At 38.8% G+C, this 26,408-nt stretch overlaps 1 protein-coding gene and 1 pseudogene across 1 annotated transcript in view; one reads left to right on the forward strand and one right to left on the reverse strand.

Moving 5' to 3' along the window:
• The window catches only part of SECA2 (Preprotein translocase SecA family protein), a 52,691-nt gene that overhangs the window by 20,541 nt on the left and 5,742 nt on the right, over window positions 1–26,408 (reverse strand). The window contains exons 12-23 of the mRNA XM_088106773.1: window positions 25,898–25,981; window positions 25,711–25,803; window positions 25,521–25,616; window positions 25,322–25,407; window positions 23,240–23,318; window positions 23,000–23,113; window positions 16,972–17,067; window positions 16,830–16,893; window positions 16,422–16,711; window positions 15,215–15,270; window positions 3,800–3,917; window positions 3,170–3,250 (exon numbers count right to left, since the gene is read on the reverse strand). Coding sequence (XP_087962899.1) covers window positions 3,170–3,250; window positions 3,800–3,917; window positions 15,215–15,270; window positions 16,422–16,711; window positions 16,830–16,893; window positions 16,972–17,067; window positions 23,000–23,113; window positions 23,240–23,318; window positions 25,322–25,407; window positions 25,521–25,616; window positions 25,711–25,803; window positions 25,898–25,981 — 1,257 coding nt within the window. The remainder of the gene's footprint in view (window positions 1–3,169; window positions 3,251–3,799; window positions 3,918–15,214; window positions 15,271–16,421; window positions 16,712–16,829; window positions 16,894–16,971; window positions 17,068–22,999; window positions 23,114–23,239; window positions 23,319–25,321; window positions 25,408–25,520; window positions 25,617–25,710; window positions 25,804–25,897; window positions 25,982–26,408) is intronic.
• Window positions 96–1,085, forward strand: LOC148203974 (uncharacterized; annotated as a pseudogene).

Here is a 26,408-nt window from a genome sequence, read left to right on the forward strand (position 1 = left end):
TCAGATGTTTTATTACTGATCAACCAAAAACGTGGGTGATTTGGATGCCGTGGGCAGAGTTGTGGTTTAATATCACTTATCACAGCTCCACGCAAATGACTCCTTTTGAAGCGGTGTATGGAAGACCTCCTCCTAAGATTGTACAGGTGGTTCAAGGAGAGGTGAGGGCAGCAGCTGTTCAAAAGGATCTTCTGGAGAGGGATGAAGCATTAAGACAATTGAAGTCTCATTTATTGCGTGCCCAAGACAGAATGATTATTCAAGCTAATAAGCATTGAAGGGAAAGACATTTTCCTGTGGGAGATCTTGTGTTTTTGAAGTTGAAACAGAATAGATAACACTCGGTCATAAGCAGAATTAATCATAAATTAAGTGCTATAAATACTATGGACCATTTGAAGTAGAGGAGAAAGTAGGAGGTAGCATATCGTCTGAAATTACCACCTACTTCAAAGATCCATCCTGTTTTTCATGTATCTTTGCTGAAGAAGGCGGTGGGCAAGTATAAGGTTGAGGATGCTCTCCCTACCGGGTTAGATGATGACAAAGCCGAAGTATTAGTTCCTATGGCCATATTAGCCACTAGGAACTACACCAAAAGAGGGGAAACTAAGAAGCAAGTACTGGTTCAATGGAGGGAACACAATGCAAACGAAGCCACTTGGGAAGATGAAGTAAATATTAGAAGTCAATTTCCAGAGTTTAGCCTTGAGGACAAGGTTTTAATTCATGAAGAAGGCATTGATACGTACCCAGGTGTTAGGGAAATCAATGAACCCTTGATTCAAGGAGGAGGAAATAATAAAAAAAGGTGGGGCAGAGTTTATAAGAGGAGAGAAAAGGGTAACGTGGCTTTGTGAGGGAAATGTGTTAGTTAGAAGAAAGAGAAAAAGAGTATGGGTTGTTATATATTCTGAGGTGTAGGATGTGAGAGGGGACACGTTTTGTTTTCGGTGGAGTGGGAGGAGAAGAATTATTACGATTCTTATCAGGAGCTTGCTCTGGGCAGAGGGTCCTGAAACCTTCTGAGTTTTCTGTTTTATCATAATAGTGAATTTTCACCATTTCACTTTTCACACTTCATATTTTTTATTGTTCCATTTATCCCTAAAACTCTCATTTCTATCATTATTACTGAAAAAAAATCTACTTATGGGTATTGTGTATTTCTTGGAGATAGTTTGGTAATGTGGAGGAGCAAAAAACAAGATAGAGTATCTCATTGTAGTGCAGAAGTTGAATTCTAAGCTCTTGCTCAAAGAATGTGTGAAGGACTCTGGATGAAAATAATTTTGGATGACCTTAAAGTCAAGGTGGACAACCTTGTGCAACTACACAGTGACAATAAGTTTGCCATGAGCATTGTCCATAATCCAGTACATGACAAGACCATACACATTGAGATTGACAAATATTTCATCAAAGATAATCTAGAATGAGGCTTTGTGATTACAACTCATCTTCCTACAAAACTTCAGATAGGAGATATTTTTACAAAAGAGCTCTCTCTGGATAGATTTCAAGGTCTTGTAGACAAGTTGAGAATGATTGATCTTCATTTACCAACTTGAGGGGGAGTGTTGTAATTAGAGGAAAACCTTCCTAATTAGAGGAAAATCTTCCTAATTAGAGAAAATATCTATAGAATCTTCCTAATTAGAGAAAATATCTATAGAATCTTCCTAATTAGAGAAAGTATTTGTAGGATCTTCTAAATTATTTTTCAGTATATTGTTTCCTTATTTCTCTCTTTTAGAATATTAGATTGACAAATAAAGGTAAAGAGAATGTAATATGACATGAATGAAAATAATAAGAGTCATTCTCTTTCTCAATAATATCATACCTACAAATGTCCAATTTAGGTCAAAATTGACATACTTAATAACACAGGAAATGTCAATGATTTGACTGTTAAATTGATTATAAAAAGTTATTAACTAGTGTAAAGGGAATTTTCTTGACTCAAGGTATCCTATCGTACATGTGTGAGAGAGAGAGAGATTAAATAATAATTGTGTAACTTGTACAAACTATTAGTCTGTTCAATAACTTAAAACAAACTTTATATAATATTTTATATTCCTTCCCATTATTATTATGTTAATTCTACTAAATCATTACAACTTTTTATTCATAAATTTAGTTATATTCATATATTATTATGTGTTATATGTGTGTCTCTAATACATAGTTATAATTATGTATTAATATTTTCTTCTATATTCTTAATGGGAGTGCTTAGCTACACGATCTGTCTATCACACTTTCTACTATTGGTTAAAATTGATTAAAAACTACAAAATGATGTGTCAGACTCATTAAATAATTGAGACCCTCGAAATTGTGATTTCTAATAAATTTAAATCAATAGAAGTGTATTAAAAAAGTGTTAGCATTTCTCGTAAGTAGTGCAATGTACTTCATAGTTTTATAATAGTTTAATATACGACTAATAATGTTAGCTTTTATATTTAGAAAAAATAATTTAGAAGGATGAAAGATATATTATGTGAAGGAGCTCCAACAATATTTTATTCATGGACTCTTTATATAGAAAGTGAAAGTGTAACAAAATATCATACTAACAATATCTTATAATCTAATAGCTTTCTTTTATCTAAAAATGTTTAAAAATTGAAACATTAAAAATAAGCTCCTAAAAGCTAGTTCATTTTCCAGATATTTAGGCATATATTCTCAACACTCTTCCTTGCCTTAATATCCCTAAAGGCTCCATTTGAATTTCAAATTTAAAATTTGATCTCTTTTTATACTTGTTTTCTTCCTCCATTTTTTTCTTGTAATTCTTATCATTTTGTTTCCTACGTGAGATCACATCTTCATTCAATTTGACCTTTTTTAGCACGTTCATTTGTTTATCAACTTCATTTTCTGTTTCTAGTGGACTGTGATTGGAGTGCTATTGTGTGCTATTGACCACTACTGATATTCTAGCAAGTTATTCTTAATACTTGAACAAAGGTTTGCATGGAATAAAAGTCTATTTCATTCCAGAAAGTATTCCTAATTCCAGCTTTACGTAGTTGAATCAATACAGAATATCACAACAGAAGTTATAACTTGCTATACAGTAGACAACAACTAACTAATTGCATAACCTCTGGAATGTGTATTTTTTAAACATCTCTTAGTAGTCGAAAAATACCTCCAATACTTCATCAAACTCAACGAGGTTCTTCCTTATGCCAAAGAAGAATTTTTCTGCATTGATTTGCAGCGCCAAAAGCTGTAAACATGTGTCCCAGTTAGCATTGGAAATATGGAACTCATTAACATTAAGCACAGCAGCCAGACACAAGAATAAAAAAAGATGGGAAAAGAGACCACAAAGAAAGTATGTAAATAGAAGAAAAATCAATATTTTATTCTATTAGTTAATAAAGAAGAAATTTATCATGAAAAAGAAAGAAAAGGGGAGAAAAGCAGATTTAAGGGCCTATTTGTTCCTATTCTTGAAAAAAAAAATCGTTTGATAAGAATAGCTTCTGAAAGTAGTTTTCAGAAGTCATACTTCTTTCAGTTGTTAAAATAAAAAACGAGAAAGTCTTTGAAGTTATTTTGGTTTTCAACTTTCGGTTTTCATGTACTTCTTTGCACTATCCCATCTTCTTGACCCATTCCCATAATCTAGAAATTAGTTTTTAGTTTTTGAAAACTATTTTATATAATTACTTTTAAAAACTAAAACAAGAAAACTATTAAACACCCTAAATTCTTCTTAGAATAAATATTTACTTATCAATCACAATAATTTAAATAATTTATAGATAATAACCTGCTTTACGATGGCATCACCCTCAATTGGCAGATCCTCATCATTTGTAATCTTTGAGATAAGTCTCACTGCCCATTCAGTATCAAAATTGAACTTTTGAAACATCTCATCCTGCAAGCTATAACACGATGAGATAGTGTAAGAACTAACTGACAGCCCTTAATTAGTAAACCACACCCAGTCATGCCACTCCCCTCAAAATACACTACTAAGAATCTCAAATTTAGAAGGAATATTATTTCTTTCTTATTCTCATTATAAGGTTATTAACCTCTATAAATATACATGGGTTAGCTGCATATTTTAGGAAATGCAGACGGTTAATTCTAAGAAACAGATCCCTATGATTATGGGATCAACCATACATAAATAAACCTAATAAATGCAGCACATAACTGTTGCATAAATACAGCCCATCAAATATAAAAACATCCTAAAATATATCACGACAATTACTACCACGTCAATCATGGTTTTTGACACTCCCCCTCAAGCTGGTGAATAGGTGTTTTCCATTCCCAGCTTGGATATAATCCCTTCAAATTTACTACAGTTCAGGCCCTTGGTGAGGATGTCCACAAGTTGGTTCTGAGTGGACACATATGGTGTGCAAATCATGCCACTGTCAAGTTTTTCCTTGATAAAGTGTCTATCGACTTCAATATGTTTAGTCCTATCATGTTGAACCGAATTGTGAGCTATGCTAATTGCAGATTTATTGTCACAATATAACCTCATAGGTTCGTCCCACTTTATCTTCAAGTCTTCCAATATAATCTTCAGCCATAGAAGTTCACATATTCCGTGGGCCATTGCACGAAATTCTGCTTCAGCACTTGATCTAGCCACTACACTCTGTTTTTTACTCTTCCAAGTGACTAAGTTTCCACCGAGGAAGGTGCAGTATCCCGTGGTTGACCTTCTATCTACAACTGACCCTGCATAGTCCGCATCTGTATATGCTTCAAGACTTACACTCTTGTTCCGCATGAACAAAATTCCTCTTCCGGAGGTTCCTTTTAAGTACTGAACAATCCTAAGGGCAGCTTGTAGATGAGCTTCCTTTGGTTGGTGCATGAATTGGCTGACTAGACTTACAGCAAAAGCAATGTCTGGTCTAGTATGAGATAAGTAAATAAGTCTGCCCACAAGTCTTTGATACATTTCCTTGTCCACCGCAATATCCTCCTCCATACTTCCCAATTTTATATTTGGATCAACTGGAGTACTTGCTGGTCTGCAGCCTGTCTTCCCTGTTTCTTTGAGCAGATCAGTAATATACTTTTGTTGAGATATGAAGATCCCTTTCTTGGAATGAGCCACTTCAATTCCCAAAAAATATTTAAGCCTCTCTAGCGTCTTGATCTCAAATTCAGTGGCAAGACACTCACTTAACACTTGTTGTTCCTGCTTGTCGTCCCCACTTACTATAATATCATCTACATACACTAATAAAAGTGTTACTCCCCCTGAAACTGAATATTTGATAAATAATGTGTGATCTCCTTGGCTCTATTTGTAGCCCAGACCTGTCATGACCTTGGTAAATCTTCCAAACCATGCTCTTGGAGATTGTTTTAGCCCATATAGAGCCTTTCTTAGTTTGCAAACAGTTCCAGCAGCAACCCGATCATTGTAACCAGGGGCCAATTCCATGTATATTTCTTCTTCAAGATCTCCATGCAAAAAGGCATTCTTCACATCAAATTGCTGCAGATCCCAATCATTATTAGCTGCCAATGACAATATTACTCTGACCGTGTTCATCTTAGCAACCGGGGCAAATGTCTCCAAGTAATCAACTCCATAGGTTTGAGTGAAGCCTTTAGCTACCAACCTTGCCTTGTGACGTTCAATGGTCCCATCGGCCCTATACTTTATTGTATATACCCACTTACATCCAACTGGTTTTTTTCCAGGAGGTAGAGTGACAAGTTCCCAGGTTCTATTTTTGTTTAACGCATCCATTTCCACATCCATGGCATGTTTCCATTTCCTGTCAGACAATGCTTCAGATACAGAGGAAGGTGTGTGTGTGGTGTTGAGGTTAGTGAGAAAAGTTTTATGGGTAGGAGAGAATTTTTCAAAGGATAAAAAAATTTGACAGTGGGTAAAGTGGTTGTTGGGTGCATGTTCTAGTTCCCTTTCTAAGGGCAATGCGTAGGTCCAAAGTTTGGTCCACCTGTGCTTCTAGATTTTCAGACAAAAGCTCATTAGAATCACTTAAATTTATAGGATTTGAAGGTGTTACCTCATGCAGTGACGGTGGGTTGGATTCTTGGACATTGCCGGATCCTCGAATGGCCTTTTCTCTCCTTGAATATACCAGATTTTTCCCAAACTTTCTGCCTCCATCAGGTGCAGGTGCAGGCTGTTTTGCTGGTTCAGGTGCAGGAGTTGCAAGTGCAGGTTGTTTTGCTGGTTCAGGTGCAGGAGTAGTTGCAAGAGGTCTCACTGGTTCAGATGCAGCATGCTCAATGCTTCCCTCAGTTTCAGGGTCAATTTCTGGGCCAATTTCAGGTCCAAACATCATATTTGGGGACATGAGAGTCTCATCTTCCTGTCTTACATTCTCCCCCTGAAGATGAGGCTGTTTAAAGTAGCTTTTTTGTTCGTTGAAGGTGACATCTCTTGACACATAGAATCTTTTTGAGAGGGGTTGAAAACATTTGTACCCTTTTTGTGTGGTAGAGTACCCTAAGAAGACACACTTGACAGCCCTAGGATCCAACTTTCCCCTTTCATTACTATGAATATGCACAAAGGATACACACCCAAATATTCTAGGTTGAAGGTTATTTGTAGGATCTAAGTGTGGGTAGAACGAGGATAGAACTTCCATGGGACTTTTAGAGTTTAAAACCTTAGTGGGTAACCTATTAATTAGATAGGTGGCAGTAAGAAGGGCTTCCCCCCAAAATCTCTTAGGAACAATGTTTTGAAAAAGTAGAGCTCTAGTTTGATCTAATAGGTGCCCAGTTTTCCTTTCTGCAATCCCATTCTGTTGAGGTGTGTTTACACATGAGGACTCATGGATTATCCCTTCCCTTTGGCAAAAAGAGTTTAGTACAAGGTTAAGGTAGTCCTTGGCATTGTCAGACCTAATTCTTTTGATACTGACCCCAAATTGATTTTTAATCATTGAGACAAATTGGATAAACATAGAGCTAACTTCAAATTTTTGTTTCAATAAAAACACCCAAGTCACCCGGGTACAATCATCAATGAATGTTAAAAACCATTTAGCACCTGAGATATTAGGAACATGGGCAGGACCCCATACATCAGTGTGAACAAGAGAAAACGGGAGAGAACTCATCTTATTGCTAATGGGAAAAGGTACACGCTTGTGTTTTGCAAACTCACACACTTCACAATGGAGACTCTCCACATTTAAATTTTTAAACAGGGAAGGAAACAACACTTTTATAACACGGAATGATGGATGTCCTAGCCGGTAATGATGAAGTTGAGCTTTCTCTTTATTGGTCATGATGGATGTAGATATAAGACTCTTGGTAGGCAGATTAGGGTTCTCCATGTAGTATAGGCCATTCCATTCTCTAGCATGTCCAATCGTCCTCCCTGAGTTCTTGTCCTGCAAGATACAAGTGTTGTTGTAAAAGACAACATTACATGAAAGATCTTTGGTAAGTTTTTGTATGTAAATCAAGTTGGTGGATAGTTTAGGGACATGAAGGACATTTTTTAAGGTCATGGATGGGCTTATTTGGACCTCTCCTTGTCTGGCTGCAGTTATAAGGGTTCCATCTGCGGTAGAAATTTTCTTGTTGCTAGGACATGGGGAATACGTGGAAAAGTATTTGGGTAAGGGGGTCATATGGTCAGTGGCTCCAGAGTCTAATATCCAGTAATGTGTAAATGGTGTATCTGAAACATTGAGCCCAAACAGAAATGGAAACTTACCAGAGTATGTCAATGTACACGTACCTGTACTGGTGGGCTTCTCCAATTTACTAAGAAGTGCTCTTACCCGTTCTATCTCTTCATGATTCAACTGTGCAGATTCTTCACTTTGACCATTAGCAATGTATGCTTGCCCTTGCCCTCCTTTTTGCCCCCACTCTCGGCTTGGGTTTTTTGGCCCCCATTCTTGGCTTGGGGGTTTTCCGTGTAATTTCCAACACTTATCCCTTGTGTGGCGTGGCTTATTACAATGAGTACACCAAACCTCCTCATATTTTTTCTCCATATTGGGAACCCAGTTTTTTTTCTGGTTGGCAATCATGATTGTTCCTCCTTCAGCTATCATTGCAGAATTTTCGGTGGTTGAGGTTTCCAGCATCAGCCCTCTCCTGCTTTCTTCACTCCGGATAATGGCCACCACTTCATTAAGCCATGGAACCTTTTCTTTCCCAGGATTTGGATTCGAACTTGGTCATATTCAAGGTTTAGGCCTACCAAAAAAACATAGACCCTATCTTGTTCAATATACTCCTTTAGAATTGCTGAGTCTTCTGAGCATTTTGCTTTTATAACTCGATAGTGATCCAGTTCCATCCATAGAGACTTGAGTTGATTGGCATATTCTATGACTGATTTATTTCCCTGTTTGGCAGCCACAGTCTTCACTTTTACATCATAAATTTGAGCAGCATCCTTGGCCTTAGAGTAAGTTTGTTCAGCTGCCTCCCAAATTTCTTTTGCTGATTTCAGAAACATACAGGTATCACTGATTTCTGGGACCATTAAATTCCATAGCCATGCCATGATCATGGAGTCTTCTTCATCCCATGATTTGAATTTGGGATTAGTCTCATCTAGTGCATTAACAGTCAGGTGACTGATCTTCCCTTTACCTTTCAAGATGGTCTTAATGATTTGAGACCATTTGAGATAGTTCTTCCCATTTAACCTATAAGTGGAATGAATATTCTGCATTTCTCCAGTGGTTTGGGGACTGTCCCTAGTTTCCAGATTCACTACTTCAGCCATATCAAGGAGGAATCAAGGTGGAAGGAGTTACGCTGCAATGAAGGCTAGCTCCGGGGCGCAACAATAAAGGCTGCGATTTTAGGTTACAGATCGCGCAGCAATGAAGGCTGCGGCTACAGTTTGGTGGCACGGTCAGAGACTCCCAGGGATCGGGAGCTCTGATACCATCTCAAATTTAGAAGGAATATTATTTCTTTCTTATTCTCATTATGAGGTTATTAACCTCTATAAATATACATGGGTTAGCTGCATATTTTAGGAAATGCAGACAGTTAATTCTAAGAAACAGATCCCTATGATTACGGGATCAATCATACATAAATAAACCTAATAAATGCAGCACATAACTGTTGCATAAATACAGCCCATCAAATATAAAAACATCCTAAAATATATCACGACAATTACTACCACGTCAATCATGGTTTTTTGACAAAGAAGAAAATACTATTTGATAGTTCCTCCATAAAACTCAAGGTTTTCCCATTTTAAGCAAAAATCAAGACATCAATCCAAATTCACACATAAATAGTTAAATAAAAAAAGACAGTGTATTAATAGCAACTGTTTTGTATATTGGAAGAAACTTCAAATGCTGACAGAAAGTAAATTTTACTTTGGCCTTCCAATTCCTTTCAGACTATATCAACCCACAAAATTATTTTTGAAAGGAAAGTGTTGTGAACTGACTTATTAACCAATGGCCTCAGAATTGAAAGCCCTTAAGCCCAAAGAGTTAGAGATGTCAGCAAAAGAATAACTAATGTGCGCAACAGAAGCAATGGAACCGAAGGCCTAACGATCCCCGTACCATCCATGGAAATTGGTTGTAGTATGTTACAATCAAAAACATATTTTGCAGGAGCAGACTACACAATAGAATCCAAAAGAGCAAAAGTTTACTGCATGAGTTGTTTTAGGTGGTCAACCATGCAAAGCAAATCAATGGTGTGACAAATTTTGCTGCAATGGTCACACTTGAACCATGACCAATGATCACCAACCATGATCACCTCCTTGTGAGATCAAGGTTTGATTAATTGTGAGTCAGTGGTTGGTTTAGAAGGAATGCAAAGCAAAGAAGACCGAGTAGTAGACTTAGTGAGGGCAGAAGGGGATCCTAAAATCTAATCTGAACCTAGGAGTACTCTACAGATAAACCGTACAAAGTTAGCAAAACAAAAAGGCAACGAAGATTCTCCAATTCCTTGGCAAGGGCAGAAAATGACAAAAGTTCATTAAAATCATGAAGACCATTTAGACAACCTCAATAGGTTGACATGGTTCCATGAAGTGTCTGTGCCACAACCGCATCCATGTGGTGCTAATATACTCGATAGACATTTTGTATATCATTAGCATAAATTGACTTGGCCCGTGTCCAAACCAATTTACACTTGTCGTGGGAGTGAAAAAAATATATTTGATTGAGGAATGAATAGTAGACAACACCCAACAAGGTTGAGCATCAATGTTACTCCATTTAGGCTGGGTACTTTCAATTCAACCACAATTTCTTCTTTAGTGATATGGTGAAGATAACCTTGATGGCCAACATTTATGTTTGAGGACCAGGAATCATAATTATTGCAATCCAGTCTATTAAGTAGATAGCAAGACAACCACAAAGTTAGTGAAAATTGATGCATTAGGTTTCGTAGTCTTCATAAATCAGCCTCAGAGGGAGAAAAAAAGTCAAATAGTGTGAAAAATAGTCAAACAAAGAATACTCAGCCAAACAGAGGATATTAGCCAAACAATGTGGAATGGGAGAAAGACCACAAATCAAAAACCAGCATAGCTAGGTGAGTTTGGTCACAAAGATATCTATTAGAAACATAGCCGGATGTGCTGACATGTTCAGTGGAGGTGGCAGCAGAGAGTGAAATATGGTGAGAGGGGTGAGGGGGATGAGGGCATGGGTCATTCTATGGAAGAGAGGTTGTCAGGGTTAGTCCACAACAAGGCAATGCCAGTGGTTGTGATTGTCAGCCAAAAAGAGCTTGCCAAAACCTTGTCAGTAAAGAAAGGCGACGCTGACAACAACGAACAATAAAAGACAGCAAGAGAAAAAGTGTTACGGACCTGGGTACGTAAACTAACCCAATATAACCTTTCACACTCTCTCACACGTAACAGAACAATAAACGAACGATATTGGATGAATGAATCTCTTTTATTGATGGTAATATCTGAATAAACAAGGGTAAACAATAATTGGGAGCATAACCTCCTTCAATTACTTTGAGAGCATAACCTCCCTCACAAGACAATAATGTCTGTCACAAAACTCAATAATCAAAAGCATGTCTTTAACCCTAGACTCTAACTTTATTTATACTAATTATTTCCCGCCCATCTCTTATTAAATATTTCTCTAGAATATATTTAATATAAATATCCCTATATTTAATATTTAATATAAATATTCCTATATTTAATATTTAATATAAATATCCCTATATTTAATATTTAATATAAATATCCCTATATTTAATATTTAATATAAATATCCCTATATTTAATATAAATATCTCTTCGTATATTATCCTAGCATATATCCTTAATTATAAATATCTTATATTGAATATTTCCCAAAATATATATTTATTTACTCTAATTAACTTATACTATATTTATTTACTCTAATTAACTTATACTAAATATTCTCTCTGCTCATATACTTTCCAACCCTTATTATTACCCCTACCTTAGATCGTAACATTACACCCCGCTGCAAAACAACCTTGTCCTCAAGGTTGGAAACGGGGAGCTTGATCTCATGGCTCCTCATCAATTCATGTCTGGAGGTTCGGGTGGTGGTAAAACCTTCTCTAATGTCTTCCATTCTTCGTCCAGCATTCTGGTTACCACTTCTCCTGAATCATGAGCCCTGAGGGAATGGTTGTCAATGTCTTTCAGTACTTCACGTCGCTCTCTTCCTTCTGCCAGTGTACCAAACACTGCAAGCCCCCTGTTCTTTTTGTCGGCCCATCTCTTCACAGACTCCATGGTTCTCTCCAGGGTATTGATTCTTCCATCTGCCCTTCCTTCCAAAGCCTTCATTCTTCCTTCCAATACTAGACCGTTTGGTTCAGGTAGTTTTCTCACGTTCGGTTCTGGCTGTCTCCTCCCGTTCGGCTCGGTAAGTCCTCTCTCTGTAGGTTGCGTCCGTTCTTTCACGTTCGGATCCAGCAGTCTGCTATCGTTTGGCTCTGGCAGTTCGCTCACATTCGGATCCGTTAGTCCACTATCGATCGGTTTCAGCAGTCCCTTCCCATTTGGAGCTTGGACTTCATGGCGTATTCCACTCAACTCTGCCTTCAACCTCCTTAGGGACAACTCCATGTTCTTTAGTTTGTGCCCCATGCTCTCCAGTTTCCCTTCAATTGCATGCATTCTTCCCTCCATGATGTCTTTCACTCGTCTCTATTAGGATCCGACAGTTTCCTCCCTTGACGATCCGGCTGTTTCCTCCCTTGACGATCCGGCAGTTTCCTCCCTTGACGATCCGGCAGGTCGGACCAATTGTTACGTACCTGAGTACGTAAACTATCTAAATACAACCTTTCACAGTCTCTCACACGTAATAGAACAATAAACACACGTAATAGAACAATAAACGAATAACAATGGATAAATTAATCTCGATGGTAATATCTGAATAAACAAGGGTAAACAATAATTGGGAGCATAACCTCCTTCAATTACTTTGAGAGCATAACCTCCCTCACAAGACAATAATGTCTGTCACAAAACTCAATAATCAAAAGCATGTCTTTAACCCTAGACTCTAACTTTATTTATACTAATTATTTCCCGCCCATCTCTTATTAAATATTTCTCTAGAATATATTTAATATAAATATCCCTATATTTAATATTTAGGTTTAATCATTCACGAATTCTCTTTTTTCGCGTGAAATCTCAATTTAGTCCCTTTGTTTTTGGAAATCTCAATTGGGTCCCAAATTTATGAAAATTGCAACAATTGGATCCTTTCCGTTAAATTATCTCCAACGGCGTTAGTGTGTGTTTGACGTGGCACGCTGTAGGCAGTTTCTTAACTGACGTGGCTGACTGAAGTAGGGCAGCTCGTGGATAATTCAATTTTTTAAGTAAACCAAAAACAAAAATTATGTTATGAACAGTCAACTGAGTCATTCTGTATCCAACATACAAACCTTCAATCCCCCAGTAGCATACAGGCCTTGAATTCTTACAAATTACCAAGAACAACACATGATTCTGCTTAATTGTTTAAAGACTGTGACTTAAAAAGTATGGTAAAGGCCCTATACAACACTGTTGCAAAGAATTTAAAATCAGATCCATCAAGAGATTTTACACGCTGCAATTTCGTGTCCCTGGAGTTTCTTGACGCTGTTGACGAAGCCATCCGCTACACGCGGCCTCTTCTTGGCAGCAACGATCCTTCGACCGCAGCAAGGTTGAGGGCTCACACTAATTCTCTTGCCACCTTCCATTCCCTCAGAGGAGGAGCTGCTGCATCTGCTGCTACCTCAGCTCAATCCAACCCTAGCTCTTCGCTCCCCCGGAACAGGAACTACCGAAATTAGGCTTTCGTGAATCGGTGGGGAGCAACGATGGAGAGGCGTGTGTTATACGATGAGTGTGTCTCAGTGAAGAAGAATAGAAATGGAGTCAAGGTGTTCAACGGGCGTCGATCCCGTTTCAAAAATCCGAATTTGGATTCTCCCTTCACTCTCACATCTATGAGTAAATTAAAATTGAGAGATGCGCCCCTTGTATTAAAACTGAAGAAAGTCCCACAACTCCGACGACGACGACAACTGCACACTCTGTCAACTTGGATTAAACCCTAAATCCCCAAAATGATACCCCAATTTCTGAACTGGATTGAACTTTGGACGAACCCTAGAAAAACTCAAAAGAATCCCAATCCCTAATTCGATAAAATAACATTCTCAATCCCAATTTTGCTTTAAAACTTTCATTTTCTTTTTACTTAAAACACTGAATTATTCACGTGCTTCAGCTGTCCTACTTCAGTCAGCCACGTCAGTTAAGAAACTGACTACAACGTGCCACGTCAGACACACACTAACGCCGTTGAAGACAATTTAACGGAAAGGATCCAATTGTTGCAATTTTCATAAATTTGGAACCCAATTGAGATTTCCAAAAACAAAGGGACTAAATTGAGATTCCACGCGAAAAAAGGACTTCGTGAATGATTAAACCTAATATTTAATATAAATATCCCTATATTTAATATAAATATCTCTCCGTATATTATCCTAGCATATATCCTTAATTATAAATATCTTATATTGAATATTTCCCAAAATATATATTTATTTACTCTAATTAACTTATACTATATTTATTTACTCTAATTAACTTATACTAAATATTCTCTCTGCTCATATACTTTCCAACCCTTATTATTACCCCTACCTTAGATCGTAACAAAAAGAGAAATTGGAAAACATACACGGTTTCAATTCAAAAACTTTAACACCCAAGAGCAGTGGCAGTGGGTCCACGAGAAAGACACAAACTAGGATTCCCTTCTTGTTAGATTCGATACCATGTTGAGAAGAGAGAAATTAAGAATGTGTTAGGTTTCTTGGAGACAAGAAACCAGATTTCAAATTCGGTTTAAGAAATTATCACACAAATCTTACTGCACAATGTATGATCACACTTTAATTAGGAAAAACATAATACAAAAAACATTCAACAGCTTCCAAGGGAAGAAAATCCCTTCTGCAAAGGACAAGCCCTGTTCTAAAACGAAAATACGCACCCCTGCAGGAGGAGCCGTTTCCTCCTTAAAAGATAACCCCTACTAGACTAAATAACTTCCTCTAACCACCCATAAACTGTCCAACTACTGTTAACTGTTTTGTAACTTCTAATTTTGAACCTTTTTTCCAACATACACCTTAAAAGTCTTATCAAAATGTGTATGATGAAATTTGTTTGTTTAGACCACATTGGAGCTATTCAATTTATAGAGGAGAAAAAAATTACATAATATTCCGAATATCATCAATTGATAATTATATCATTAATTACTATATCTATAGGATTCAAACATATCTACAACCACAAGATTCTAACACTATTATACTCTCCAATACCTTGTTGCCATGTATACATTATGTTACACACTTCCACTAGTATAGACACATGAAAACCAATGAATTTGGTTATTGTCTCTCTTCTACTTAAAATAATAGTGTGTGTGGTTTGGCATTTAAAACCTTAGATGCATGTTTCAGATGTAAAAAATGGTAGCTACGGAGAGTAGTTTCAGCTTGGATGTGGATCACATATCACTTTTAATTAATTCAGTGTCAAACCCACCATCCATTTATAATATTATTCAAAAACAATTGCAGCACCCAAAAATCAAACAATAGTTTGCCAACGAGTAAGATTGAGAAGTGAGTAGTCTACTATTACTACCTGACCATAAATCGTGTTGATCCTGGATCCCCTTGTCTCCCTGCTCTGCCACGCAGCTAGAGAAAATAATATTAAAAGATGTGAGAACAAAAGTGCTAGGATGATGGTAGTAATAATAATAATTATTATTATAATTATTATTATTAATACTATTATTATATTTTTACGAATAAATGGAGAAGACCATAAGTTTTCCATCATTGAGGTACTTAAACTAGCTGAGTAGAACTTCAGTATACTGTCCCAAACTCTCACGAAGCCCCAATAATATATTATTGGAGGCATAAGTACTAATATTTATTACATGTTACAAATATGTCTACTGTACTATATGTTTTTTGCATATACAAGTAAATAACAATTTGATGCCAAGTTAACATTATTCATGATCAAACAGTAAACTATATAAAAAGAATATTCCGTATATAGCCAAATCAGTCAAGCAACTATATCATTTAAGCTGAAACCAAATTAGTCATAGATTGTGAAATTTGTTAAGGAGTCAGATCAAAGAAGCTGCAGTATAATTGTCTGTCAGCAGAAGCTAGACACATACACAAGTTCAGAAAACAATAGCAACCAAATGACATATGGTCATATCCAAAGTCAAATGTCTCTAACAGACTTCACAATACACAGGAACTGATACCCCCATTCAGCCACCACACAGTAAGGATTCTTCATGGGAAATAGCTTTTCCCGGTTCAAAACAATTTAACACTTTACTCCCTAACTAAATAAAGGATTTCAGAAGGATTACACAGGAATGATAGACTTTAGCATCTCGAACCCATTAATCATACAAAGCAAACAATACAGCAAAAACAGGTTGGAATGTTACACTTTTACCATGCTAAGTACTGTAAGGACCAGTCAGAGCAACAAACTTCAAGGGAAAAGGGTTTGAACGTGGGTTATATGATGAAAAAATAAGGGGTAAAAGGGTACCAGTGAAACAGGAAGTTAGAAGAGTTAGTTTATTCAGTTTTCCCTATAAATGAAGATAACGTTGGTAGAAAGGTGCCAAGGAGTAATATCCTTTGAGAGGTGTTTGTATACCATCGATATTGGCTACCATCGTTATTGACTAGTAATGAGTTTTCAGAACTAGAGGTAATTCAGAATTTTTTTTCTCCTTGTGTACTGTTGTCTCTTGTTAGGCTTTGAAATTCTTAATTCTGAAAAGAGGGTCTTAGCAATTACCCACCTGGTTATCTATTCTCCGGGACTCATGTAAAGATGTACCAATCACATGAAGTCCCCCAAGCCTTTTGACTTCAGAACCTTCATTCAAACAATGTTCTTCACAATCCTTCAAAACTGACAGATAGGTAAGTGCTACAGTTGGACCAAGAGGGTAGGTCTCAGATTCTTCATTAGCAAGCTTCTCCAGCTCTTCCAAACTATATGAAAGATTCATTTCAATAGCCTCCAAGATAAAAGATTTAGCTTTCTGATATGTCCAACTTTTACCCTCACTTTTGGATACGTATTTGGCTGAATAAATCATGTTGCACAGAATATAAAACTTTCAAGTTAAAAACATGTAATTATGATAAAAAAACTAACATAATTTCATCTGAAAAGAGAAAATTTCTCAAGTAGAACCACAGACCCATTAAGGATGTCTTAGCCAATAAGGCCATTGATGATGATCCAACTGTTATCTTTGGAAGCACCTACATCAAAAGATTAATGGTAAAACCGAAAGTTTAAATAAAGAAAATTAAAATACAACAAGTAAAAGTCACAATTACCATTTGTGAAATAGCTTCCCCTGCAAGTTCAACATTTGGATCCTCCCGTGTCAAAAATGAAAGTAAACTATCCTCTATAATTTCTCTGGCAAGCATCTGTATAGACCGGGAAGAAAATGTATGAAGTCATTTCCTAGATTCAACTCATGCCAAAGTGATGTATCAAATGGGTGGGGGGTGGCAGCTCAGTTACACTTTATGTCAGTCTAGTTTGGAATGAGTGGGATTTTGGTTTCTCAATTTTCTTTTGGATATAATTACATCTATCGTTAAAATTAAGCAAATTTGCCACCCCCCACCCCATTGATTTCCTTCTACTTCAAATTATTATTAATTTCTATCCAAATATTTGCAGGTGAGTGGTAGTGTTAGGTTCCAGACTTGGGAACCTAATATCAATTCTCACTTTCACTCCAAGAAACACAGAAAGATTGGAAGAAATCAATTGTATTCACAGTAAAAGGTTTGTACAAACAGCACCCAGAGGCATAACCCTCTTCAACAGGTAAGTACCCGTTAACAATCTAAACAATCAACAACCCATAACTCTTCTAACCAGCCAGTATTTATACAATCTTACACGCTCCCCCCCTTAACTGTCCTAGACAGTTAGTTTGTTATAGTCAGTTGCACTTATTCCTTCTCTCATACACTAACCACCTTTTCTTATTCCTATCAATACCCCCCCCTTCATCATCAACCTTGTCCCCAAGGTTGAAATCAGGGTACTGCTCCTTGATTGTTATTTCATCTTCCCAAGTGGCCCCTTCTGGCCCTCCTTGTTGCCATTCGACCAGCACCTGCTGCACACTTCTGCCTTCTTCGGTCCTCTGCCTCCTTCCCAAAATTTTCATGGGCCAAAACGAAGGCCCCTCTGCCTGCAGGTCCGGTGGTAACTCCCTCTCCGCCGGATGTTCTCCTAATGCCTTTTTCACCTGTGAAACATGGAACACAGGATGTATTCGAGCTGTCTCTGGCAGCTGCAGCTTACAGGCTGCCTCCCCTACCATCTGAATTATCCGGAACGGCCCAAAGTATCTGGCTGATAGCTTTGGGTGGAGTCTGGTAGGCATCGAGGATTGCCTATGGGGTCGTATCTTCAAATACACCCAGTCCCCTACTGCCACGTTCGCAACCCTCCTCTTTTTATTAGCTTGTCGCACCATAAGATCTTGCGCGCGCTCAAGATGAAACTTCAATTGTTTCAAAGCTTCGTCCCTTGTTTGAAGCTCTTGATTCACAGCCTCCACTAGAGATTCACCAGGAATGAATCTGTGCAAGGAGGGAGGTGCTCGCCCGTAGACAGCCTCAAAAGGGGTGCATCGGATTGCCCCTTGATAGCACGTGTTATACCAAAACTCCGCCCACGATAACACAGTCATCCACCCTTTTGGCTGCTCTGAACAGAAACACCTGAGATATCCTTCTAACACCCGGTTCACCACCTCTGTCTGCCCGTCCGTCTCCGGGTGATACGCGGTGCTCATTTTTAACTGCGTCCCTTGGCCTTTGAACAATTCATTCCAGAACATGCTTAAGAACAAGGGGTCTCTGTCGGTCACGATGGATTTTGGAATCCCATGCAACCGTACTACTTCTCTTAGAAAAATCTCAGCCACCGTCCTTGCCGAATAAGGATGCTTGAGTGGTATGAAATGGGCATACTTGCTCAGTCGGTCCACCACCACTAAAATAGCGTCGTACCCCTGAGACTTAGGTAGCCGCACCACGAAATCCATGCTAAGCTCTTCCCATATTGCATTCGGAATGGGCAAGGGTTGTAGTAATCCTTGCGGTGATGACGCTAAATACTTGTGTTGTTGGCACACAAGACATTTAGCCACGAACTCTGTAATGTCCTTTTTCATCCCCACCCAAAATAAGGACTGAGCTATCCTCCTATACGTCCGGTAAACTCCTGAATGACCCCCCATCTGTGTTAGGTGAAACTCTGCCATCAATCTTGGTAGCCACGAAGACTGCGCCGACAACACCAACCTCCCCTTGTAGTGCAGTCTTCCATGTTCTATCGTGTATGCTGGGTGAGAATTTGGGTCCACCTCTATCTCTTCTATCACCTTACGTAGTTTCTCGTCCTCGGCTACCTCCTTCATTACTTCTTCGAAATCTTGCCAATAGGGCCTGGCTATCACCGACAACTCCTTATCTTCGTCGTTCACCCCCTCATCTCTTCGGGACAACGCATCTGCCACTCGGTTGGTAGTCCCCACCTTATATATGATTTCAAAATCGTATCCCAGCAATTTAGCTATCCAGTTTTGTTGATTCTGTGTCGTGATGCGCTGCTCCAAGAGATACCGGAGGCTCCTCTGGTCAGTGTGGACTATGAATCTCTGTCCCAAAAGATAAGGACGCCAATGCTGGATCGCTAATACCAGAGCCATCAGTTCTTTTTCATAAATGGACTTGCTGAGAGCTCCTTCAGATAAGGCCTTGCTGAAAAAGGCTATCGGCTTCTTCCCCTGCATCAATACAGCGCCAACCCCTTTGCCCGACGCATCACACTCAATGTGAAAGGGTTGCTGAAAATTTGGGAGGGACAATACCGGGGCTGTCGTGACGGCTGTCTTCAACGCTTGCCATGCCTCCTCTGCTTTCTCATTCCAGGTGAATCCTCCTTTTTTCAATAGATCCGTTAGAGGCCTGGCAATTTTGCCGTAGTCCCTGATGAACCTTCGATAATACCCCGACAAACCCAAAAATCCCCTCACACTCTTCACTGATTTTGGCCGTTCCCAATCCACCACCGCCTTTATCTTTTCATCGTCCATCTCCACGCCTTTGTGAGAGATAATGTGTCCCAAGTATTTGACTTGGGTTTGCCCGAACTCACACTTCCTCCGATTGGCCACCCACTGATCCCGTCTCAGTGTTGACAGGACTTTCCCAACGTGCTCCAAGTGCTCCTCCCAAGTTCGACTGTAGACCAGTATATCGTCGAAGAATACGAGCACAAACTTCCGCAAATAGGGCTTGAAGAGATGGTTCATAGTGCTCTGGAATGTTGCCGGCGCGTTGGTGAGCCCGAAAGGCATCACGACAAACTCGTAATGTCCCTGGTGCGTGCGGAACGCCGTCTTCTCGATATCCTTCTCGGCCATGCGGATTTGGTGGTACCCGGCCTTCAAGTCCACCTTAGAAAAATAGGAAGCCCCCCCTAACTCGTCCAACAGCTCTTCTATCACCGGTATGGGAAACTTATCCGGCACCGTCGCTCTATTCAGGGCTCTGTAGTCTATGCAGAAACGCCAACTGCCATCTTTTTTCTTGACTAAAATTACTGGGCTGGAGTACGGGCTATGGCTCGGACGGATCACCCCCGATCGGAGCATCTCCGAAACTTGCTGCTCGATCTCATCTTTCATTACATGTGGGTATCGGTACGGCCTGACATTGATCGGACCAATTCCCTCTTTAAGGTGTATCTGATGCACCGTCTCCCTGCTAGGTGGCAACCCCTCAAGCTCCGTGAACACCACGTCATGTTGTTCTAGTAAATCCCCCATCTGCTGCTTCTGTTTTTCCGTAAGGCCTGAACACTTTGGGCTGCCTGTATGGGTCTCGCACAGGCCCAACTCCCAGACCAAAAAACATGTTGCCACCTCATCTATTTTTTTTAAAGCTTCGGGGCCCACCACCCTCCTCTCTAACGTGGGATCCCCTTGTACAATTATCCTCTTATCTCCTTGTCTGTACTTCATCGTTAAAACTCTCCAGTCCACCGTCACCTCCCCAAGCTTTGCTAGCCACTCTACCCCTAAGATGACCTCCACCCCTCCGAGCTCGAAGATGTAAAACGTTCCACAACTTGAGCCTCTCCTATCTCCAACGCTACCTTTTCGCAACAGCCACTGATTCTCTTCCTCTGCCCGTCCCCCAGACTCACCAAATACGGCTGTGTTTTTGTCACCGTCATCCGCAGTTCCTCCACCAACCGTCGATCAATGAAATTGTGGCTCGCGCCACTATCAATTAGAATTAATACCTCTCTTTGTCCGATGTGTCCTCGTAACTTCATTGTCTTGGGTGTCGTCAGTCCTCCGGCGGACAGTGCCGACAACTCCATTGTCGCAAGGCTCGTCTCCGACACTTCTTCGCCTTCTACCTCCTCCTCTTCCTCAACCACAATTAGCATTTTGAGGCCCCTCTCTGGGCAGCGATGGCCGGGACTGAAGGGTCCGCCGCATCTGAAACAACGACCCTCTTCCCTTCGTTTAAGATACTCCGGGTAAGGTAGATTGCGAACAGTCCGATCACCTCCGCCGCTAGTAGCCAGCCCCTTATTCCGTCCCTGTGTCGCGTCTTTATTAACAGACCCCACACTTTCCGCCGTTCCTCCTCGCACCGTCACCGAACCCGACGCCTTCCCCCAAGAATTCTGATTCTTGGATAACCACCCTCCTCCGGTCTTCGTGCATAATTTCTCCACATCCCTCGCCACTCGCATGGCGGTCATCAAATCCGGTGGATCATGTGGCCGGACATGATCGCCCACCTCTTCCCTCAGACCGGACAGGAAATACCCATGATCTGCTCCTCGGGTATCTGGGTCGTCTGCCCCACCAGAACTTCAAAATCGCGTATGTACTCCTCCACCGGTCCCGACTGTCGTATGGTTGACAGCCTTTCATACACCGTTCCTCGTGTTCCTCCTCCAAAACGGATACCAAGAGCTCTCTTCAACCCATCCCAAGAAAGGTTCTTGGTTTTCTCTCGCCAGAATCGGAACCAGCTTCCGGCGTAGCCATCCATACTGATAAAGGCCAGTTCCAGTTTCTCCTCCTCCGCCACCTTCTGTACTTCGAAAAACTTCTCTGCTCTGCCAATCCATACCCAAGGTTCGCCCCCCTCAAAGGCTGGTAATTCGACTCGTTTCCTCCATTGGCTCATACCTCCTTGGTTACCGTCTCCATTTCTTCCCCCTCCGCCGCTTGGACCACCACCATTATCGTTCACCGACGACTCACTCTCCCCCTGTTGCCTCCCGTGGTTATTGCGGTGACGTTCTCCAAGCGCCTTCAAGATTGCCTGGACATCCTGGCGTATCGCCGCCGTCTCTTGTCGCAACGCCCCCGTATCAGCTTTCGTCTCTGCTATTGCCACTTCGACCGCCTCTAAGTGCCCTTCGACTACCACCATTCTTCCCTCCATCTCTACGTGCGATAACACTCCGATTGGGTATCCGGCAGGTCGGACCAAATGTTAGGTTCCAGACTTGGGAACCTAATATCAATTCTCACTTTCACTCCAAGAAACACAGAAAGATTGGAAGAAATCAATTGTATTCACAGTAAAAGGTTTGTACAAACAGCACCCAGAGGCATAACCCTCTTCAACAGGTAAGTACCCGTTAACAATCTAAACAATCAACAACCCATAACTCTTCTAACCAGCCAGTATTTATACAATCTTACACGCTCCCCCCCTTAACTGTCCTAGACAGTTAGTTTGTTATAGTCAGTTGCACTTATTCCTTCTCTCATACACTAACCACCTTTTCTTATTCCTATCAGGTAGAATTGGGATATGAAAGATTTTGAAAGTTTAAACATATGAGTTTAAGTGGAAAGAAACTTAAAGAAATTTGAAGAATTTTATAAGATATGAACCAGGGTCTGAAGAAGAGAAATTTGGGATCTTTTTTATTTTGGGAGAAATTGATATTTTGGTTGATAGGTTTTGTACAAATCAATTTGTAAGTACTTTTAGTAGAAAAAGAGAACTTGAGGAGTTTGGGTACAAAAGCCTAACAAGGGAACCAAATTTTATTGATTTTTAAAGTCACGCTTGAAAGGCTTTAAAAAACCATAGCAGACACAAATCAGACAATCCAATTTAGAGGGACCATAAATGTAATTAAGCCAATAAAAAACCACCAACTTCAAAAAGTAATACAAACTGATTTCTGTTTTTCTAGGTCATTTTGGCAGTCTTAGACAAAGTATGCTAGGTTTCATATTGTTCTCAGAACCTAGCCACAAATAAACAAACCTATGGGCAAACCTACCTTTGGATTTCCTCCAAGGATTATATCTGTGCCCCTGCCGGCCATATTTGTAGAGAGGGTAATGGCATGTTTCCGTCCCGCCTGTGCAACAACTTCTGCTTCTTTTGCAGCATACTGTATTAAATAAGGCGGAAGGGGGCTAGTGAGGTAGGAAAATCTTTAAAAATAAAACACTAAGTCATACAAATAAAAAGACAGTATATGCTTTTGAAGATACCAACAACCTATAATTTCACAAACCTTGGGCCTAGCATTCAGAACATTGTGAGGAATATTCCATTCCCAAAGCATACCAGACAAAAGTTCCGAATTTTCTACACTTCATATGAAAAAAGAAGGAAAAATAATCATTCTACAAAGTTGCAAGACTATTGACTGCTTAAAACAGAAAAGCTTATGTGCATAGATTTGTAATATATAGCCCAGATAAGTAAAGAATCCAATGTAAATATTTGACAATGACAACATAAGTATAACGAGGAAGGGAAAAGGTAGCTTAATTTAAACAAAGATAAACTGGAGCAAGATTTAAAACTATACCACTGAAAAGAGATACACTAATGCCGAGACATAATCATCAAAACCTAAGCAAATTAAATTCCATTCCTTCAATAATAATGCAACACAGAGAGAAGATGGTTGTCAATAATCAAATCCCCATTATGTATAGAAACAGTAGACACATCGACACAGCCCTCTTTGGCTTGCCTCCTCTCAACCAAAAAGCAATTTTGGTCCCAGGCATGTACAAAAACTTAATTTGTCAGCAGAATTTTTCCCATTTCAACAACTACACTCTCTTAAAGCTGAAGCTGTCAGCAACAGACCTAATAATAGTTTATATCTCTAATAAAGAGATAACTTCTTGAAAAAATTGTGCCATTATTGATAATTTAAAAATTCAATTTTTTTTTTCAATTGATCAATTTTCTATTCAATATCAAGACCGTGTAAATATAAATATAACTTTTAACCTGCACAATGTTGAACAACAAATAATAAGATATAGACACACTATAACACTAACAACCAAGTTTTATCCCAGTAAATTGGGTTGGCAACATGGATTAATCATCAATAATAAGGCCATAATAAAAACAAAATCTCAGAGAAGCATTTAAGGTTTACTCAATGATTTTTCTTAACAATTTGGACACTAGAAACATAAAGTTAATGGGCAATTTGTAACAGTCAACATTAAACAGACCATAATTCCTAATTATCTGTTTATAAAAGCAATTTCAAGACAGCTAAGGAAGCAAAAATTTGATGTAAAACAAAATATCCATTTTAAATGGTACAAAAAGACATGACAAGTTCAAGTAGTAATATAAGTGTTCAAAACTAGAGCTGTCAAAACGGGTCACCCGGCCCACCACGGGTTGGTCACTTAGTGAGCTAACCCAACCCGACTCATTTATTAGCGAGCCAGAAAAATTCGAATCCGACTCGACCCACCACGGATTGGTGGGTAAACGGGTTGGCTTACTTAATTACAATTTTTTTAAATAAAAAAAAATTACAAACTTTCTATAATACAAATCTAAACAAATTTCACTCCCAACATGAATGTTTAATTAATTTTGAAAATAAGGAACTTAAATAATTTTTTCAATCAAAAACAAAATAATAAATATTTTTTTATAAAATTAAAATTAAATTTTAATAAAATAAAATTAGGTAGGTGGGTTGGTGGGCCAACCCGGCCCATCAGGGGTTCAACCCGCATGAGCCGTGTTTAAACGAACCGGGTTGAAATCTGACCCGCATAAAAAAAATACAATTATTTCTAACTCAACCTGACTCAAACCCGTGGTGGGCCGAGTTGGCTCGCGGATTGTGACCCATTTTGACAGCTCTATCCAAAACCTGTGTTAGTAGAAACAAGTTAGTTTGTATACGTATTTCTTATAAGTTCTTTTGTACAACTAGTAAGTCTCTTGTACAGCTAGTAAGTCTCTTGTACAGCTGTAGGCTTCTTTGTGAGCTAGTTTGCACAAATGTCAGTTCTTGTAAAGTTGTCAGTAAGCAATGCCTATAAATACATCTTGTATTTACGTTTCAGAAGCATGATAGATAATAAAAATATTCAATTCAATGTTCAAATTCTTCTCTCTAGTTTTACTCAGTTCAGTTCGTCTAAGACCCTGAAGAAATGGAAAGCACGTATGAGTTCTTTCTTGTTAAATAGTGTCTATCATGTGTTTCAGAATTCAGAGCATTAGGCTAAGAAAGAAATATTGCAATTATCATTTGTTCTTAAAAGAATGCAAAACATGTCCAGTGATAAACAGCACCCATCATAATAATCATAATACTTACCTAGTTGTTCCAACTAAGACAGGCCGACCTTGTCCAAACATATATTCAACTTCTCGGCGAACTTGCTCCCATTTCCCACGAGCAGTCTTGAATAATTTATTAATAGAAAAATCATACACTTAATAAAATTAGGATTTTTGTCATGGAAAAATGATTGTATTGAAACAACAGATGCTAAAGAAACTATTAAATGGCATACAGCAAAAGCTTGAATTGGTAAATCTTTTCTAATATTAGGAAGATTTGTGGGTACTTCAATGACTGGCATCCTAAACATTTTTAAGAACTCTTTCTCCTGCAACGATATATACCAAAATCATGAACTGATACAAAGCACAAATTGCAACAGTTAAACTTGAATACAATGTCAGAACTGTATAAATTTTTACTTCTGTTTTGGCAGTCCCAGTCATTCCTGACAACTTCGGATAGAGCTTGAATAATGACTGATATGTGATCTGTGCCACAACAACAGAATCTGCCTGTGCAAGTTTAAACCTTTGAACGTTAGAATCAATTAATTATGATGAGAAGTGTCATGATACGAAAAACAAATCAAAGAACCGATATATATACCTGAATCTTCAAACCTTCCTTTGCCTCCACAGCCTGGTGAATCCCTTCAGACCATCTCCTTTTCTCTTCAACTCTACCTGTCAGCTGAAATATTTTCGGGATTTGTTTCATCATATTATTAAGAAAACTAATAGCAAGCAAAAAGAAAATGAAAAATTATCTGTTTAATTATTAAATGAAAACAAAAGATTAACGCTTTTACTAGAAATACAAGAAACAATAATGTTCAAGATATAAACCTGTGTATTGGGTTCAACCCGATAACTTATGTGAAAATTAGTCCTCATTATAGCACCAAAGCCTCTAATGACCAAATTGTTAATAAATTCATTTTTTGCACCACTATTCTTCATAATTAAATTAAATTCAGCACAAGATAAAGTCAGCTTGTCAGAAGTCCAGACTTCAGGTCGAAAGAGCTCTTGCAAGAGGGAGTATGTTAGACATTATACTAAAGAAAGTTAATTCAATGCATCACCAACAAAAATCGTTTTGGGATAGTTGGTCCTTG

Source organism: Vigna umbellata, chromosome 2, assembly GCF_029865625.1.
Source record: "Vigna umbellata cultivar VRB3 chromosome 2, Vumbellata_1.0, whole genome shotgun sequence".
Lineage (NCBI taxonomy): Eukaryota > Viridiplantae > Streptophyta > Magnoliopsida > Fabales > Fabaceae > Vigna > Vigna umbellata.